Source organism: Camelus bactrianus, chromosome 9 (assembly GCF_048773025.1).
Source record: "Camelus bactrianus isolate YW-2024 breed Bactrian camel chromosome 9, ASM4877302v1, whole genome shotgun sequence".
Classification (NCBI taxonomy): domain Eukaryota; kingdom Metazoa; phylum Chordata; class Mammalia; order Artiodactyla; family Camelidae; genus Camelus; species Camelus bactrianus.
Genome location: NC_133547.1, coordinates 12,182,969 through 12,201,763, shown reverse-complemented (window position 1 = coordinate 12,201,763; position 18,795 = coordinate 12,182,969). Strand labels below are relative to the sequence as shown.

The window sequence follows — 18,795 nt, the reverse complement described above, 5'->3', positions numbered from 1 at the left end:
GACCGGGAACTACCTACGTGCATATATTCATATATGTTCTACTTTGTGCAAATGTTAACATAATGGACACATCCTTCTACACCTCGCCTTGTGCTATCTAATAGTGCATTCTGGTAGAGGAGGTGGGTCCCAGCTGGTACATAAAAGCAACCTCACTTCTGCTAATGACTGGGTGGTATTCTACGGTGCACATGAGCCATGATTTATTGAAACAGCCTGAAATGATGGATGTTCAGGAAGCCCGTGGTTACTTGCTGTTCTAAACAATGCCCCAAGAGAGATCTTCATGCACTTTCCATTTGGTGCTGGGCAAATTTATTTGGTGTGCATATGCCTTGCGTCCTCCCCCACCTGCCCCTGGACTGTCACCTGGCCTCTGCCGCAGGTAATGCCTTCTGGCCCCTGACCCTCCCTCCCTGGAACTAGTCAACTCCACCCCAGTCTCCATAAGCGTCTCTCTTTTTGTCTGTCTCTATGCTTCAGCCTCTCCGGATCTCTCTGCCTCTCTTTCCTTCTGTCTGTCTTTATCTTCAATTCTCTACCTAGATAGCTGTCTTCATCTCTACACCTTCCCACCTCCTCCTCTTCTCCCTTTGTCCTGTCTTCATTTCCCTGGTTCTACCCTAGTTCATCCCTGCCTCTCTGTTGCCCCCTACAGGATGAATCTGGCTCAACACACATCCCTGCCTCAGCCCAGTGGTTTCTATCTGGGGGATGTGGTACCCAACCTAGCACAAATTTTTCCCACCCTCAACCCTCTCCTGACCTGGCTAGGATTTCCATCCCCTGCAGCCCTGGCGGAGAAACCACCATCTTCCCCTCCAGGCCCCAGTGCCTGCCCTCCTGGACCCCTGCCTTTCTCTCTCTGTACCAGCAGGATTGGGCCCTGGGATGCACAGATGCTCCTGGGGGTGATCTAGTTTTGCAACAGGAGCTGTGGGAGCTAGACTTGGGCAGGTTGGATGTGGTTCCTGGGCTGGACAGAGCCTCATCCTCCTGTTCAGGGCCCAGCCTTCTTGCCCTCCTTGCTCAACAAACAGAGCGACCAGTCTGTGTCAGCCCTGAGCTGGGGACAAACAATAAACAAACCCACCCAAGGCCCTGCCCTGGTGAAGCTGACATTCTCACCGGGTGACACAGGTCATGACCAAGTGAACATACTCACATACTTAGAGGTATTTACAAATCACACTAAGTTCAAGAAAGAAAGAACTGGGTGTGGTGATAAAGAAGACGGGGGATGGGGGTGGGGGGGCAGGAATTGACCTTGGCAAGGGAGGGCCCAGCTGCCTTCTATGAACCAGTAGGGAAGAATCAGGTAGAATAAAGCAAGAAGGGGTGTGCCTTCTGAAGAGGTGACATTTGAATGGAGATGAAGGTATCTATGGAGGCATGGAGTGGAAGGCCTTTTAGGCAGAAGAGACAGCATGTGCAAAGGTCCTGAGGTAGGCAGTTGGAGGGTCAAGGACCAGCAAAAATATGGGACTCACAGTAAGTGAGGAGGAAGGCATGGGCCATCTCAAGTAGTATGGTGGGGAAGAGATATCCCATCTTATAGATGGGACACTAAGGCTTGGAGAGAAGGAAAGTCCTTTGCCTGAGGACACAAAGGGAGAGGGTGAGGACTGTTGAGCTCAGGCAGCCTTGTGCTCCCCATCACTAGGACAGTGATTCTTAGTGTGGGGTCCCATTCCAGCAGCATCAGCATCACCTCTTGGTCCCCCCCCCCCCCGCAGAACTACCAAATCAGAAGCTTGGGGTGGGCACTGGGGTGTGTGCCCAGCAGCCTGCATTCAATAAGCCCTCCAGAGGATTCCAACACACAAATATGAGAACCACTGAGCCAGACGCTCCTGCCTCTACAAGTTTTGGTCCTACCGTTTGAGGCACCCTTGCCCACTATGGGTTGGTAGGTGGTCCCCCTCAAAAGATACGGCCACATCCTAATCCCCAGAACCTGTGCATGCTATTGTATTAGGAAAAAGGGTCTTTGTAGTTATATTTAGGTTGGGGACCTTGAGATGAAATGATTATCCTAGGTAACCCTGATGGGCCCTAAATTCAAGGACAAGTGTCCTTAAAAGAGTGAGACAGAGGGAAATCTGAGAGAGAAGGAGGCATTTGAACAGGAAGGCTGAGATTGGAGGGATGTGACCACAAGCCAAAGAACACTGGCCACCACCAGGAGCTGAGAGAGGCAGGGAAGGATTCTCTCTTAACTCTGGAGGGTGCCTGCCAACTTGATTTCAGACTCTTGATCTCCAGAAACGTGAGAGAATACATTTCTGTTGTTTAAGCTACCAAGGGTACACCGATTTGTTGAGTGAGTTACTAGACCTCTCTGGGCCTCAGTTTCCTACCTGCCAAATGGGTTTAACAAGAGTATCTGTTTCCTAGGGAGGATGTGGAAATTGAATTAATGACTCCACGTAAAGAACTTAGAACAATGCCTGGCACACAGGCAGCCCTTAATTACATGAGAATTGTCATTCGGGTGTGAGCTCAACTCTGAGTGTCTGTAACACGTGTTTCTCAGCATCTTGTGGGAATCTGGGGCATGAAGGGCCCTTGGAAGTAAATGGGGTTATCTGGGGTGGTATGGGCCTGTGAGAGGGAACTCTATTTCCTCATCTGTGAAATGGGCATAGCAATAGCTCCCCACTCAGGGTTGGTGTGCAGGCAAGAAGGGTGCTGGAGCATATCGGGCCGGCGTGTAGCTCCACACATACTTCTCTATTACCTTTCCTTTACCCATAAAATGTCCATAATAGTAGCACGTACGACCTTACCCTTATGAGAGGATGAAATGAACTTCTAATACTTAGAACAGCACCTAGCAAGCAGAAAGCGCTCACTGTGGTGCATGTTACTGGTCGTCCGTATGGAACTCTGCGCCTGTGCTTACCTGGCCCAGGTGTGGGATGAGGATTGGGCAGGATGTGGCCGTGGGCATCTGGCCCTGCAGGTTCCTCCGCCATCCCACTTCCTCCGCACCCTGACCTCCTGCCCCCAACATCGCTCCAGCCCTCACTCCCAATTCCCTGTGACCTCTGAGGGCGGAGGCTTTGGCAGCCTGTGCCGCCTGCTCCAGCCCCAGGGAGGGGAGCAACGCACCCTGATACCCAGGTGGGGTTGCTGCTTCTCCCTCAGTGTCTCCCTGGGGTCTCCCATCTCTGTGACTCCTCATCGCTGGCTCTGGGTCTCTTTCAGTCCTCCGCCCCCCACCCCCATTACGTTTCCAGAAAAGGAAATATCAGGGACCCAAGGTTGTGTCCTAGGGCAGGGCAGAGGAGGAAGTAGCAGAAGCAGGACCTCCCCTCCCTCCCCACCCCCACCCCTCACCGCCTAGCTGAGTGCCGGCAGGATGGGGAGGAAGAGGGGGTTTCATTAATTAGCCTCTAATCCTGCCATGCGGGATCTTAACGAGGTGGATGGGCCTCATTAGTGAGCCGGAGCCCTGGCATTAGCGCCTTTGTCACACCCCTCTCCCAGGGCTGGGTCCTCAGCTGGCCCTGGGGAAATGGGGGCAGGAGGCCTGGGATACGGAACCGGGCTGGGACCTGGACTTCTGCATTTTGGGAGGAGGGGCTGGGACCCGGACTCCTGGGTCTGATGGAGGAGGGCCAGGGGCTCAGATCCTCCCCTCAACACACCCCTCACTTAAATGTCAGCCGAGGTACCCCGCCCTCTCCCGCCCCGGGTAACCCCGCGCTCTGCCCCTGCAGAGGAGCCGGGACAGTCGCCCAGACCCGACAGATGGAGAAGGTGCAGGACGGACAGGCGCTCGGTGGCGGGATGGAGGCCGACCAGCCCGCAAGCCCCCAGGAGCCGCCGTCGCCGCCCTCGCCGCCCTCGCCTCCGTCGCCGCGGTCGCCCGCGGCCCCCGAGGCCCCCGAGCTCCTCGCGCCCGAGCCGCCGACCGAGGCCTCCGCGCGGCAGCTGCTGCTGCAGGAGTGGGCGCCGCCGGGCGGGAGCCTGGAACTGCCCCCTCGCCTCACCTGGAAGCTGCTCTTCCTGCGGCGGCCGCTCTACCGCAACCTGCTGCGCTCGCCCAACCCCGAAGGTGCGGGATGGCGGCCCGGCCGGGCTGGAGCCGCCCGAAGGCCGCCGCGTCCCCGTCTTCTTCCCCTAGACTCGCTCACTCTGACCCTGTGTCTCTGCTTTCCGCCGCTCTCTTCTGTCTCTCCGTCTGTCTCTGCGTCTGTCTGCAACTCTTTATTCCTCTACATCATTCTCTGTCTCTTTTCTCTCATTGTGCAGTTGTCTCCTTGCGTCTCTCTGTCCCACCTGCATCTCCATCTCTATCTCTTTGTGTGTCATGTCTGTCTGTCTCTCCCGGTGTCTCTTTGTCCCACCCTGTATCTCTCTCCCCCTCCCTCCGCTCATATTCTGCCTCTTTCTCTTGGTGCCTTTCTCTGTCTCATGGCAAAGCCCTCCCGTTCCCAGCATTGTCCCTCTGTCCCCAGGACCTTCCCAGGGCTCTCTCAGGGCCCTGACTCACTCATCCCTGCCAGGCTGGTCTGGCCTGGCAGGCGTGGCACTGATTCCCGTCCTTCCAGCGGAGCCCTGGGGGCAGGGAGTGGGGAGCATGAGGAAGGTGGGCAGCCTCAGCTCGCCTGAGGCTCCACTTCCCTGTACATTTCAGGCATCAACATCTACGAGCCAGCGCCCCCTACTGGTCCCACCCAGAAGCCCCTGGAGGCCCTGGGTAAGCTATTGGTGGCTGGCCAGGTGGGGAGGGGGTGGTCCTGGAGAACAGGTGCATTCTAATCCTTCACTTCTCCACCCGCCAGGCAATTTCCGTGGGTGGCACATTAGGACTGAGAATCTCCAGCAGAACCTCAGGTGAGTGGCCAGGACCCATGTGGTCTGAGTGTGACTCCCTGCTCTCTCCTTCCTTGCTGTGGGACCTGGAGTAACCCTCTTTGACTCTCTGGGCCCCAGTCTCCTGCTCTGTAAACAGAGTTCGTCATAAGAGAGAACATATGGCAAAGGATCTGACCAGGACTAGCTTGCACATAGTAGGTGGTCAATAAATAGCAGCTAATACTGTTTCTGCGCTCAGCCTTTCTGTGGGAGGTGGAGGCTCAGCCAGGCCACCAGCTGTTCTCGATTAAACCAGGCCCTGCTTCTGCACAGGGGGTGAGATGGAGTGACTCAGGGGCTCAGAGTTATGCATCCCAGGGTTGGGTTCCCAGCTCTGTCATTTCTTTTCTTCTTAATCTTGGCAAATTACTTCCCTTAGTGAGCCTCGGTTTCCAGTTTCCCCATCTGCAGCCCGGGGTTCAGAATGCATCACCCTCAGAGGAGCTTGTGGGAACTGAGTCTGCGAGGTGCTGAGTGAGGGCTCAGGGCCTCTATGTGGGTGCCCTTGACATCACTTCGATGTCAGGATGCCTGCCATGATCAGGGTGTCCTGATTCTGGGGGCCAGGCCAACCTGGGGGATGCCTGAGAATCCCAGCAAGTGACAGACCTCACCTCCTTCATGCCCTCTCTCACAGCTGGACTGTGAAGCAGCAGTGTGTGGACCTTCTGGCCGAGGGCTTGTGGGAGGAGCTGTTAGATGATGAACAGCCACACATCACGGTCATGGACTGGTACGTGCCTCTCCCAGCCAGCCTGACCAGCCAGGTGGCACACGGGGTCTCCTCAAAGGGCAAGCCTCTCCCTGTCCTGCAGCTGCAGGATCCAGCCCTGCCCACCTCTCTGGCCCCTTCTCTCTGATTCTCAGTTGTTCAAACATGCCAGCCCAGAGGCTGTTCCTTCTTCCCTGGATCCTGGCCACCCTCTTTTCTAGAAACAAATTCCTCCCTCTCCTTTAGGAGTCGGTGCACATGGCTCCACCAGGAAGCCTTCCCTGACCACTGCCAAACTGGGTCAGATGCATTATGTTCCAGTGCCCCGGATGTCCCCCATCCCAGCCCTGACCATTCCTGGTTGTCACTGCCTGGTGACATGTCTGCCTCCCCCACTGGACCATGAATCCCATGAAGGCAGGGCAGGGGGCTGTCGTGGTCACTGCTGTGTGGCCAGCACCACCCATCCCCAGTGCACAGAGTGGATGCCAGTGAGTGTGTGTTGAATGGTGACAGAGCCAGGGGTTGAAGCTGGGAGCTTGGGGCAGTGGTGGCAGCTGAAGGCCTGGCCCCCACCCCCAGGTATGAGGACAGCCGGCTGGATGTGTGTGTGTATGAGCTGCACGTCTGGCTGCTGGCAGCTGACCGCCGCACAGTCATTGCACAGCACCATGTGGCCCCCCGGACATCTGGAAGAGGCCCCCCCGGCCGCTGGGTCCAGGTGAGGCTCCCTACTGCGGCCACCACCCGTACCCACGTGGTCGTGTCCCAAGACCTCGCAGAGGGAGGAGGGAGGAGAGCAGGATTTCTGGGTCCCTAATAAGGACTTCTTCCTGACCCCGGGGCTGCCACAGGTGTCCCACGTGTTCCGCCAGTATGGCCCCGGCGTGCGCTTTGTCCATTTCCTGCACAAGTCCAAGAACCGGCTGGAGCATGGTGGGCTGCGGCGGACAAGGGTGACCGACTCCTCCGTGTCTGTACAGTTCAGGGAGTGACGGGCTAACTCCGGGCCCGTGCTGACCCCTTGTCTCACCCATACACCCCTTGACACCTCCCTGAGCCGTTAGCATCTCTCTGTCCCCTTATCACTTCTGGCCTCTTAGCATCTCCCTGACCCCACAGCAGCTCCATGGCCCTTAGAAGTCCCTAACCCTTAGCACCTCCTTGTCCCTGAAGCACCACCATGTTCCCTTAGCACCTCCCTGCTCCCTTGATACCCTCATGACCCGTCAGCTGCTCCAGGATCACTTACTACCTCCTACACCCCTTAATCCTGCCTGGCCCTTGGTTTCTCATTTGACATCTCCACACATCTTTGAATGTCTGACTCTCTGGCATTTTCTCTGCCCTCCCTGAGTGCCACAAGGGCAGTGGCACTTCTTCCAGTGCTTGATGGATGGTAGGGGTTCAATAAATCTTTGTTGGCTGAAATGAATAAATACACGTGCCCAAGGATGCTGACTATTTCCTTGCTGTTTGCTCCTTAGAACTTGACTGAGTTCATTTCCCACTTGTATATCCTCTAATCCTTGATCCTCCAGCCTCTCACAACCCCTGAACCTTTTACACCTCCCTTGACCTCTGATTTCTTCACTTATCCCCAATATACAGCCTCCAAGCATCTCTGCTTACCTCTTCTGCCATATCTCTTAACTCTCAGAATCTCCCCCAATTCCCTTCCTCCTTCCAACCCCAGCTGTCAGCCCCCTAGAGTTGTGCCCCTACCTCTCTTATCTCCAAGACCCCTCATTTCTTTTCTCTAGTTCCTTCTCTACCTCCTCCCAAACCCAGATATCCATCAAGGGCCCTTATTACCCTTGGGAGAAGTAGGGGAAAATAGGTTGAAAAGTCAAATTTGCAGAAAGATGCAAATTTGAACTAAAGTGGTCTCCAGGTGTTGGGGAGGGGGGCATTGAAAGTATTTAACAACCCATAAGTCCTGGGCAGTGGCAAAATCACAAAACAGACCCTGGCCCTAGCCTAGGGTAGGGTCCTTGAAGGCCTCCTTCTGTCCCATGCATGAATTCGGAGGGAGTCCAGAGGTCCCGGGCAGGCCTGAAAAACCGGGAAGCTTTCAGAGAAGGGCCGTCCACCAAAAGTGTGGGAAGCATTTTGACGTTTAACCATCTGCACGTCACACGTGTCCTGTGGTGGGGGGGTGTGCACGCACCTAAATCCATGTCAGGACCCATGTCCCTGGCATGGGCTGACCCAGGCCTCACCACCATGTTCTCCTCACCATCCCACCCCGTGTTCATGTGGACTCGGGTCCCGAGCACAGTAGACAGCAGACCGGGATGACTTACAAGGGCTGTATTACAAGGAAGGCAGGGTGGGGGCAAGCAGAAAGCTCTCTTCTCTTGGATCTTGGGGACTTCAGCAGATCCCACAGACAAGGCCAAGTGAGGGCCTCAGCAATTTGTGGAGGATGGAGGTGACAGACCTCTAAGGTATCAGTTGCATCTGCAACAGAATCAAAAATGATTACTACGGGATGCCAAGGGCTCAGAGCCTTAAAGTGTGGAGAGTTCTAAGCCTGAGAAGAGGTGGGGAGCTGGAGCTGGGCTCGAAGTTCAGGACCTAGGCATCCTGGCCTGGGAGTTTGGGGCTGGGGGCTCCTGGAGCTCTTGGGGATAGAGGGGCAGCTGGGGGTGGTTTTAGAGGGCATTCTGGCTAGATCTAGGGCCTCGAAGTCTGTGAGCGTGGATATGTGAGTCCAGGGTGGGTTCAGGGGCCTCCAAAGTTGGGTCTGGGGGCTTCAGAACCTTCACAGGGGCTCTGGAACTGGTTTCCCGGCCACAGCCATGGTTGCACTAGAAGGCCTAGGTGGGTGGAGCATGAAGGATAGATAGGATATTCCTAGACTTAGGTCTGGGGTCTTGAGTTCTGGGTCAAATGTAGAATCTGGGAGTTTCAGAGTCAGGTCTGAGAGCTCTGGGATCTGATGACTTAGAGGGTGGGGAAGAACTGGTTTTGGTTCTGGGGGCTTCAGGGTGAGCTAGACTTGGGGACTCCGGAGTTAGTCTGCACTCCCTGGAAAGTGCAGCTGCCAGTAGGCGGTAGGCAGGTGGGGGATTCAGGAAGGTTGGAGGGGGCAATGGAGGCAGGAAGGTTGGGTCAGCTTCTGAGTCTGGGAATCTCAGAGTTGGGTCTGGGAGATCCAAGGGGCATGGGCTTGGGGGGAGGTGGGGGTTGGGGTGAGGAGAAGGGGGATCTCCAGGACTGGTTCTAAGGATGCCCAATTTGGGTCAAAGTTTCAGGGGGCGGGGCGAGGGGGGCGGTCTGGAGCCCCGGTGCTGGGTTGGGAGCTGGGGAAGCAGATGTGCGGACTAGGAGACACTGGCGGGGCGGGGTCTGGACGGGCGCGGGCGCGCACCTGCAGTAGAGCGCGGAGATGGCGTTGGACCAGTCCCCGAAGATGCCGCGGCGGTACTCTTCCAGGCGCGGGTAGGTGCCGGCCGAGAACTTGCGCTTCTTGCCGGCCTTGCCGCGAATGGACCACACGGTGAGCTCGCAGCGCTGGCCCACCACGAGCGACGAGATGACGTTCGTCCAGTCAGAGGGCAGGTAGGGCAGGTCGGCGCCCGGCTGCAACGCCAGCTCGGCGCCGCCGCAGCAGTTCTCGTAGTAGGGGTCGCTCTTGTCGTAGAGCTTGGCGCACGTGCGCGTCCCGTTGGCGCTCTTGAGGTCGGCGGGCACCGGGCAGGCGCCTCGGACACCGGGGACGGCCGCCAGGGCCAGGGCCAGGGCCAGCAGCAGTGGGCACAGCGGGGACATGGTGACACTGCGAAGCGACGCCCCCATGTCCTTTTATGCATCTGATCCGTGGGAAAGGAGAAGCTGCGAGATAAGGACTTGGGGAGGGAAGGGGAGGGCGCCCCTCTCCCAGGAACAGGGAGACCGTCCTGAAGTAGGTCAAAAACCCAGACCGAAGAATACAAGACAGACTTATTTGTAGAAAATTAGCAGCTTAAATTTTATGTGGCAAATAGCAGGACCAGTGACTTGCAATACAAAGGGTAGCATAGGGTTAATAGCTCTAGGTAGGAAGAGCCCTTGAAAATTGACAAGGAATGAAACAACCCCCTTCCAAACGAGGAGAGACCCAGCGAGGGGAGAGGGGGAGGGGGGCTGGGCTCCCAGGCTGGGCAGGTCTCCTACCCGGACGCAGGACCTTGGGAAAGGAAAAGCTGGAGATAAGGAGAGAGAGACCCTGGCGGGGAAGGGAGAGGAGGGGAGGAGATGGGGAGGGAGACCCCGTTCCCTCCTCCCCCGAAGCAGGAGATCCAGACCAAGGTCGAGATGTTGATAGACATATTTGCATAACAAAAACCATTGCAAGGTACAAAAAGCTTGGGGAAAAATTTGCAGCACTTGGGGCCATGTAGAATTAGTAGCTATAATATATAAAGAGGGCTTACAAATTGACAAGATATCAAGATCCCCTCTTCCAAGGACAAGCCAAAGAGGGAGAGACTGAGGAAAGAGGAAACTGCCACCCCCTTATTCCCAATCCCAAGGAGCCAGGAGATTTTCTTAACTAAGTTTGGATAACTTGAATCTATAAAATAAATAAAGATCCTATTGAGCTGTATAAAACTTAAACTTTTTGTAATAGCAACAAAGAACAAACAAAATCCTCATTGGGTGAAAACAGACAATTCTTGTACAATGAGTGCTTACTAATCAGCAGGCAGCAGTGACACAAGTCTAAGGCAAAATTAAGCAGCTGTACAGGAATGTTAGGGAGGCTGGGACCCCAGGGAGATACAGGGCCCCCGGCATCTGGTTGTGTGACCAAGGCCCTTTAGAGACTTTTTGGAGTTCCTGGCCTCCTGCCAGATGAGCATAGGGTCAAAAGTGTGGGTGAGCTGATCAGACAGACAGTGGTTCAAGTCTGTGGCTCCCTGGGTGAGTCCAAGTCTGGGCCTCAGTTTCCTTATCTGTAAAATGGGCGAATTTTCTTCCTACACTGTAGGATTGTTGTGAAGATTACAAGGGATAGTAGAAAGTATGGGGGCTAAAGGAATAGCCTGTGGAGCCAGGCTGTCTGGAGCCAGATCCCAGCTCCTCCACAAGCTTTTGCACAGGATTCCATCTTAGGGCCTCATGGAGACAACGAGGGTATCCACCTCAGAACGCTGGTGTAAGGAGTATGAATTAATCCACATAACCGTGCTGAGAATAGGGCCCTTGCTTAGCGCCGTACAAGCATCTGCCATATTATTATTACGAGAGCCCTTAGTGCAGTGCCTGGCACACAATAAGGGCTCAATAAACGTAAACCAGAACAACACATCTGCTCTTGACCACGGCCACTCAGCTGACCCTGATCCCTCCTGGGCCCCCAGATGCCATCTTCCGCCTTGGCCAGGGTAAGGTTAAGAGGTTAAGAGCCAAAGGCTGGGAACACTTGAAACTAGGTTCACATTTTGACTCTGTCACCTTGCTGAATGCCCTTGGGCAAGTGAACTCACCTCTCTGAGCTTTTCCTCCTACCTTCAAGGGGATACTAGAAAATGATCATCAAAATAGAAAAGGATAATAGAAAATTACTGTATCAAGGCATTTATAACTAATAGAATATTAGGAACCATTCACATAATTGTGACTTATAAATATAATATAAATACTGCATGTGTGATATTGAATAAATGCAACCGTATAAATATATTTATAAATAACAGTATAAATATAATATAAAAACAATATGAATATAAAGCATGAAGTCCAGTATGTGCTCAATAAGCAGGAATTACTAGGACTGTTCTTAATACTTTCTTTTCCCCCTTTACAGAGGGACTGGGGATTGAACCCAGAACCTCGTGCGTGCCAAGCACACGCTCTACCACTGACCTATACCCCCCACCCTATTAAGACTATTCTTATAATGGCTCCGAGACCCTAGACCCTGACCTGGGCCTGCCTCAGACCAGACCTGGATCCTTCTCCCTCCTTTCCTCTCGTGACCTTTTGAAATCTAATCTCCAGCCGCTAACTTCCCAGCTGGCCTCCTTAACCTCAGGGGCACAGAGTTCCCACTGTCCCAGCTGTGCAAGGGCATCTGGACTCAGGGATGGACACAGTCACCTAGAACCCCAGCCACCCAGGAAGGCCATGAGTTTCTGACATGGAGAGCGACATGGGATAGTGAGGAGACCTCGACAGAGAGGCAGACCATGGACAGGAACACAGGACCCATGGGGCCAGAGCACACAGCCAGCGTCAGAGAGAACCCATGGAGACCCAGGACATGGGCACTGCATCCCCAACCCTGGGACAGACACATGGGCAGGGGGGTAGGGACACTCCTTCACGCAGTCAGCCACTGATGATCACTGATTCTCACTGGTGGATCCTAGAGGGCTACACATATTGAATGTAGACACATGCTTATGTCCCAGAGAAACACAGTCCCAGACAATGCCCCACTCCCTGTAGAATCACACACCCACAGCCACCAACAAGCTCCCACCCCTCAACCACTACCCCCCTACACTCCATGAAATTTCAAATCACAAACCCCCATGCCCACATCTAACATGCCCACATGAGCACTCACCAGGCATCTTCATCCAGAAACAATTTCCTCACTGTTAATAAGACAAACTGGACAAATAGTAGAAAAATAAACATCTCCTTATTACACTTTTTTTTTCTTCAAATGGAAGAATGTCCTTGAGGAACCCATGAACCTTTGAGAAAGTCAGAAGGTAAACCAACAATTCGAACACAATGTGAAAAGAGTTATAAAGGACTCTAGGACTACAGTGGGAAGAATAGCAGGCTTATAAAAAAAAATCCACCAATATATTTTGATTCATATAATAGGAAAAAAACCCTCTTTTTAGATGTCACACCTTGATTTGACATTTTTCATTAGACCATAAAAAAGGAGATTGGTATACATGTGAAATTGTCACTGGAAGTTTTTGTCTCAATAAGGGTGGAACCAAAACATAAATAACATGATAGGTGACACATAAGTTAAATGAAAATGCTAAGTCTGGTGGAAGGGTATAGCTCAGGGGTAGAGCACAAGCTTAGCATGCACAAGGTCCTGGGTTCAATCTCCAGTACCTCCATTTTCAAAAATTTTTTAAAAAAGAAAATACTAAATCTGCTGCATAAATACAGGAAAATCACATCAGCACTTAAGTTCACACTAGATCATGGGAATGCATTACACTTCTGTAAGAATAGGTCACTGACTGGGATCATTTCTATATAATCCTTTTTTTTTAATGTTTTTTTGAGGGGAGTAATTAGGTTTTGTTTTTTTTTTTAATGGAGGTACTGGGGATTGAACCCAGGACCACGTTCATGCGCTCTACCACTGAGCTCTACCCTTCCAACCTCTGCCTGCCCCTCCTCAACAGTCTTGAGTTTTAAACGTTCTCTTGGTAACTTGATGCTGGAGTTTGAGAACCACTGGGTTAGGGCTTTGGTCTCCTAACACTTCATATGTCACTGGTTGTTTATTACATCTAGAATTTCTATATTGATACCTCAATTTGCTCAGCTCCTATAAAGTTTATTTTACATAGATTTCCAAACAAATTATTAAACAAAATTCCATTAGCAATAGAAAACGGAGTATCTCTGGGGATCCCAGATGCAGCGGCGTAAGACAGTGCCTGGTACCCAAATGCTGGAAATGAACTTGAATCTTCCCCAAAACAGACAAAAAGTCAGTCATCATCTAACTTCAAGACGTGGCTGAAGACCATTTTCTTAGCTACACCTGCCCCAGGTGAGGTGCCTATCTGTAAGGCTCCCTGGGTCCCACGACCCCTTTGTGGTCTAGGCCAGAGCTACCCAACCTTCACTGGGCTGCAAATTACTTGAGGGTGAGGTGGGGCGGGGAGGGTCCTGTTAAGATGCAGATCCCAGTTCAGCAGGTCTGGAGTAGGATTTCGGGTCCGCCATTTCCAGCCAGCTCCCAGGTGATGTCAGGCTGCTGGGGGCCATTGAGTAAGGGTGACACACCCAGCTGAGACAGATGCAGCAAGAAGACAGCTCCAAACTGGCAACCTGCCACCAGGAGGGCGTGGCGGGAATTCAGAAGTGAGCCAGGCCCTGGGGGCCGGGAAGAGGTCGGGGAACACGGGATGGTTGAAGCTGGAAGAAAAATCCAAATGACATTTCGGAAGGAAGCTTGTGGCAGAAGCAAAGTCCGAAATTCCCGAGGGCTGCAGCAGCTTGGGCTCGAGAGCCCCGGCAGGTGGGCAGTGGAAAGCCTACTCACCCCGGGGCGCGGAAGGTTTCGCGTGCGCCCGCCGGATCGGGGGAGGCTGGGCGCACTCGCAAGGTGGCGCCAAAGCACAGAGATTCCTGTCGCGGGCTGGGGCGTGCTGGGGCCCGGGTTCAAATCCCCACTCTGCCACTTACGTGCTTCGCGAACCCGGGAACTCGCTCAACCTCCGTGACCTTCCGTGTCCTCTTGTGTGAAGTGGAGACAATACACACAAAAGCTAGTTACCTCTTCTAGTGTTGAGGCTTGTAAGGAACATTTCCTTTCTTTTTATTTTATTGTATTATGATTTTTAGAGGTTACAGAGATCAGAAGAGAAGAAATAAAATTATATGCAGATGATATAATTGTCTACATAGAACAATGCCCACAGTAGAACTTAATGACTTTTTGGTGACAAATCTCTCCCAGCCAATCTCTACCCTGACAATAGTCATCCCAGGTTTAGAACCACGGGAGGGTTGAGTGAATTAACCACAAACACAAGTTTGACCCACATCCCTAAGAATCTTCACAGATACAGACCCTAGGTCCATGATAGAGCCATTGTCCCACTGATTTGATCCAGCCAAAGCCTCCTTTGGATATCTTATTACTTGGTGTAATGATTGCTTGTGGTGTTTAAGTCACTTACAATGAAATATTCCATTGCTTATAGCTGAAAACATCCTTAATGAGCCTTTCACTCCTCATTCATTCTTTCTTTCATATTCTTTCCCTCTCCTTCTCTTCCCTCTCCCCATGGCCATCCACACACACTCAGAGGGCCACAGTCACGTACAGGCTGCATGGTCCATGGCAGGTGCTGCATGAATGACATTGTTTTCCGGGATGAAAGAGGTGCATCCCTAGTGTCCCAGCAAGAGTGAACCAGCATCTTCAGGGAAGTCAGAGGTGGCTCCCTCCATGGGCCTGGGCTGGTTGGGGCGGGGTAAGTTTTTACAAACTGGTCTCCCTGATAACGATGGTGGTGGTAAGATCCCTAAATCATAGAAGCAAGGTGGTGACACAAACTTCAGAAGCAAGCTGGACACAGTCATTGCAATGAGGGGCAAGGCTGGATCAGCAGCCAGTGGACCCGACGCCCACAGAGCGATGGAAATGGTTAGTAAAACACAAGTCTCCAAGAGGCAAGATATATAGCAGTCAAGAAGAACATGTCTTCATTTACGTAATCAAAAGAAATTGAGGGTGAATGCTCTGGAGGCTAAGGGCAGACACTCTCATAGAAAATCATGGTCCCTTACCCGGTTTCCAGATCAGAGTCAATTTTCAAATCCCAGACTTCAGGGGAGGCCAGGTCCCTATGAGGACGGAGCTGTAATGCCGCTGCCAGTGTGTTATTAGCGATTTCCCACATCCTTTCCCAGTGACCCAGGGCGAGCTGGAGCTGGCTTGCACCGACTTGCCTTAACTGAGTGTTCAATTTGCAGGAATTTTGTAAGTTGACTGTTAAATAAAGCCATTACAATTTAAAATTATATAAACTTACAATTAAAAATTATATTAAAGCAAAAGTCAAATACTCATCAATCACTTCCTGATCGTTTTACCCCTTTTTACTATTATCTATGCTCTGGAGATTATTTCTGAGTTGAGTTGTATCCACCCAAAAAGATTTCGTGAAGTCCTAACCCCCAGGACTGAAGATGTGACCTTATTTGGAAACAGGATCATTGCAGATGGAATTACTTAAGATGAGGTCATTAAGGCGGCCCTAATCCAGTATCACTGGGGTCCTTATAGAGAGAAGACCCACAGCGGGAGAGACACAGAAGGAGAAGCCAGTGGAGTGACAAGTGAGGGAGAGGCTGGAGTGATGCATTCATGAAATACCAAGGACCCCTGGCAAACACGGGAAACTGGGAGAGGCAAGGAAAGATTCTCCCCTACAGGTTTCAGAGGAAAACCTGCAGGGCCCTGCTGACACCTTGACTTTGGACTTCTAGCCTTCAGAACTGTGAGACAATCAATTTCTGTTGTTCCACATCACTCAGGTGAAGTACTTTGTTATGACAGCCCCATGAAAGTAAAACATTGTGTATTACATCTATATAGAAATACTATGTAATGTTCTGCTACGCATCTCTTCCAAACTCCGTGCTCAGTGACATCATGTTGGCAGCTTGATATCAGCCATGGTGGTTGTGTTAGCACCACAGAAATTTTCAAATGCTACAAATTAGAGCTTTTCTCCTCAGAGAGCCTGTTGTAGAACATTTAATGGGCAGACTGGTGCCAGTGGCAATTTCCTTGGTAACAGCACACTGGCAAAAGGAGAAAACTCGGACCTTTGGTAACTGTTGGACACAGGATCTGAATTAATGTTGATGCTGAGGACACAGAGAGCCATTCTCGCCCTTCGGTTAGAGGCAGTGGGGGAGTGGGGGGAGGGGGACAACATTATGGAGGCAGATAATGAATGGAGTCCTGACTCAGCTCTGGCCCATGAACTGGCCCCTTCCCATCCTGGCCATCATAATTTTTTTTTAAATCATCACATCCCAGGAGTGATGGCAGAGATTAGTGCCATTCACAAAGACATGAAGGATGCCAGAGTGGTTGTTTGTATCATATTCTCATTTAATTCACCCATCTGACCCTTTCAAAAACCATCTGGATCCTGGTAGATGATGGTAGATGTGTGAACTTAACCAAGTAATAGCCTAAATTGCAGCTGCTCTGCTGGACAGGGTATGTCTTCCAGAGAGGATTAACACAGCCTTGATATGTGAGATGCAGCCCTCGATCAGGCGAATGCAGTATTTCCATTCCCACCAGAAAGGAGGTTCAGAAGCAGCCCACAGTTACTTAGGATGGCCAAGATGCATGTTTAGAATAGGTACAGAGACAACTAGCTGGAGTCTCTGCCACTCCTGCTTTGTTGAAAATTGTGTGATTGTGTGATGGCTGGAGCTGAAGCAGCCATCTTACGCTCTTACAAGGAGAGAATACTGATACATTGAGAATGGAGGAGCAGCCAGAGGGAAAGAGCCTAGATTCTCTATGACATCACGCTGTCTAAACCAGCACTATTCAATATAAATATTATGTGAACCACATATATAGTTTTTACATTTCTGGTAGCCACCTTTTAAAAGTTTTAAAAATATACGAAATTAATTTTAAATACAAGCACACTTCATTTTATTGTGCCTTAGTGCACATCACAGATATCACTTATTATGCAAATTGAAGGGTTGTGTCAACCCTGTCTTGAGTAGGTCTCACCAGTGTCATTTTTTCAACGGCAATCACTCACTTTATGTCTCTGGGTCATAATCTGGTGATTCTTGCAATATTTCAAACTGTCTACCAGCAAAAAGATAATGACTTGCTGAAGGCTCTGATGATGGTTAGTATTTTTTAACAATAACCTATTTTGGGGGGCTGGGTGTATAGCTCAGTGGGAGAGTGCATGCTTGGCATGCACGACGTCCTGGGTTCCATCCCCAGTGCCTCCCTTAAGGGGAAAAAAAAACAATAATTGATTTATTTTTATTTTTAATAATAACCTATTTTTTAATTAAGTTATGTACTTTTTAAAATATAATGCTATTTCACACTTAATAGACTGTGGTAGAGTGTTAACGTAACTTAGACATGCACTGAGAAACCAAAAAATTGTGTGACTCAATTTGTTGATACTCCAGTTATTATGGTGGTCTGGAAACAAACTCCCAGTATCTCTAAGCTTTATTTTACATAATAGATCCAAATATCATTTTGACTTACAATCAATATACAAATTATTAATGCAATTTTACTTTTTTACAGAAAATAAAAATTCTATACATACAAACATCTATTCTCAAGCTCTGTCTACTGAGAGGGTAGAGGCAATGAGATCCTTGCAGCAATCAGCCCACCTAGCACCCAAATCTTGGTTTCTAAATACTGTTCTCCACTAAAAAGAATCACAGCTCTATGGAGAAATAGCTGGTTACAGAGAAGGGACAGGAAAATTACAAAATGAGCCTGGAAATCTGATTCCAGAAGGTGAAGAAGTACCCAAAAATGAGGGAAATACATCAAAAGGACATGAGCTCTCTGGAAAGGGTTCTCACTGGCCTCATCTGGGACAAACTGAGCATCACAGTAAATGATAGTAAAGAATTACAATCCATTGAAAAAAAAAAGAATTCATGAGTCCATATTGATATAAATCCATTGGTAAGTACACATGAGGGAGGGGAGGAAACCTCCTCTTAAGAGTAGAATGTCTGCTAAGGAATGTAGAAAGATGGATGAAGGTAGAGGCTCACTACGGGGTGGCTGTCATAATGTTCCAGGAAGGCAAAGCCATCAATAGATGCTAAAAAGACTGGGTCAGAGTTTGAGAAGTCACAGGAATTAACATGGTTGCAAAGACTCTCCACATCCTTGTTTATTACAAAGAGAAAACTAGAAACTGCACAGTGGAGAAACTTGGCAGGCACCATCTGAAAAAATAAAATAAGAAAAATTAAAAGGCATTAAATTCTGGAGGATATTTTATACTTAGAGCACAGCTTGGCTCCCACTAGTTACATTTCACCTGCAAAATAGCTACGTGTGATCTGGGGACCCTACTGGACAGTTCAGCTAAAATAGACCCCGCTGTTTCAGAATTCTTATTTTTTACTTTCTTGTGGGGGGAGGTAATCAGATTTGTTTGTTTGCTTGTTTATTTTAATAGAGTGATGGGAGATTGAACCCAGGACCTCATGCATGCTAGGCACCCACTCTACCACTGAGCTATACTCTCCCTCCTCAAGACTTCTGTACAATAATAAATGTTCTCATTATTAAGGCATTTTTACTTACTATTACTTTACTTGTAACAGAATGCACTCTAGTGACACCATCACACACGTACTGTGCTTGGCTGAATAATAACCCAACAAAGATACCCACACCATCCCTAGAAGTTATAAATATCTTGTACACACCAAAGGGACAGTGCTGTTGTAATTAAGGTTTA

General features: G+C 50.5%; 2 protein-coding genes across 2 annotated transcripts; one reads left to right on the top strand and one right to left on the bottom strand.

Annotated features, from left to right (window-relative positions):
• Positions 1 to 3,541: 3,541 nt before the first annotated feature.
• NCCRP1 (NCCRP1, F-box associated domain containing) lies at positions 3,542 to 7,031 on the top strand. Its single transcript, XM_045510907.2, has 6 exons — positions 3,542 to 4,063; positions 4,646 to 4,708; positions 4,794 to 4,845; positions 5,504 to 5,599; positions 6,161 to 6,299; positions 6,433 to 7,031. Exons 1-6 carry the CDS (start codon positions 3,613 to 3,615, stop codon positions 6,571 to 6,573), a joined length of 942 nt encoding a protein of 313 aa, XP_045366863.2. The 5' UTR covers positions 3,542 to 3,612; the 3' UTR covers positions 6,574 to 7,031.
• An 845-nt stretch (positions 7,032 to 7,876) lies between these two features.
• On the bottom strand, positions 7,877 to 9,391 carry SYCN (syncollin). Its single transcript, XM_010947220.2, has 2 exons — positions 8,955 to 9,391; positions 7,877 to 8,041 (listed from the first exon to the last, which is right to left on the bottom strand). The coding sequence occupies exons 1-2, from the start codon at positions 9,380 to 9,382 to the stop codon at positions 8,032 to 8,034; spliced, it is 438 nt and encodes a 145-aa protein (XP_010945522.2). The 5' UTR covers positions 9,383 to 9,391; the 3' UTR covers positions 7,877 to 8,031.
• Positions 9,392 to 18,795: the final 9,404 nt, after the last annotated feature.

Excerpts from the sequence above, each read along its gene's own strand:
- NCCRP1 (XM_045510907.2), top strand. The coding sequence starts at position 3,613 with ATGGAGGAGGGCCAGGGGCTCAGATCCTCCCCTCAACACACCCCTCAC. Across the intron at positions 4,709-4,793 it reads GAAGCCCCTGGAGGCCCTGG|GCAATTTCCGTGGGTGGCAC; the intron begins GTAAGCTATTGG and ends TCCACCCGCCAG. Across the intron at positions 4,846-5,503 it reads AATCTCCAGCAGAACCTCAG|CTGGACTGTGAAGCAGCAGT; the intron begins GTGAGTGGCCAG and ends CCTCTCTCACAG.
- SYCN (XM_010947220.2), bottom strand. The coding sequence starts at position 9,382 with ATGGGGGCGTCGCTTCGCAGTGTCACCATGTCCCCGCTGTGCCCACTG.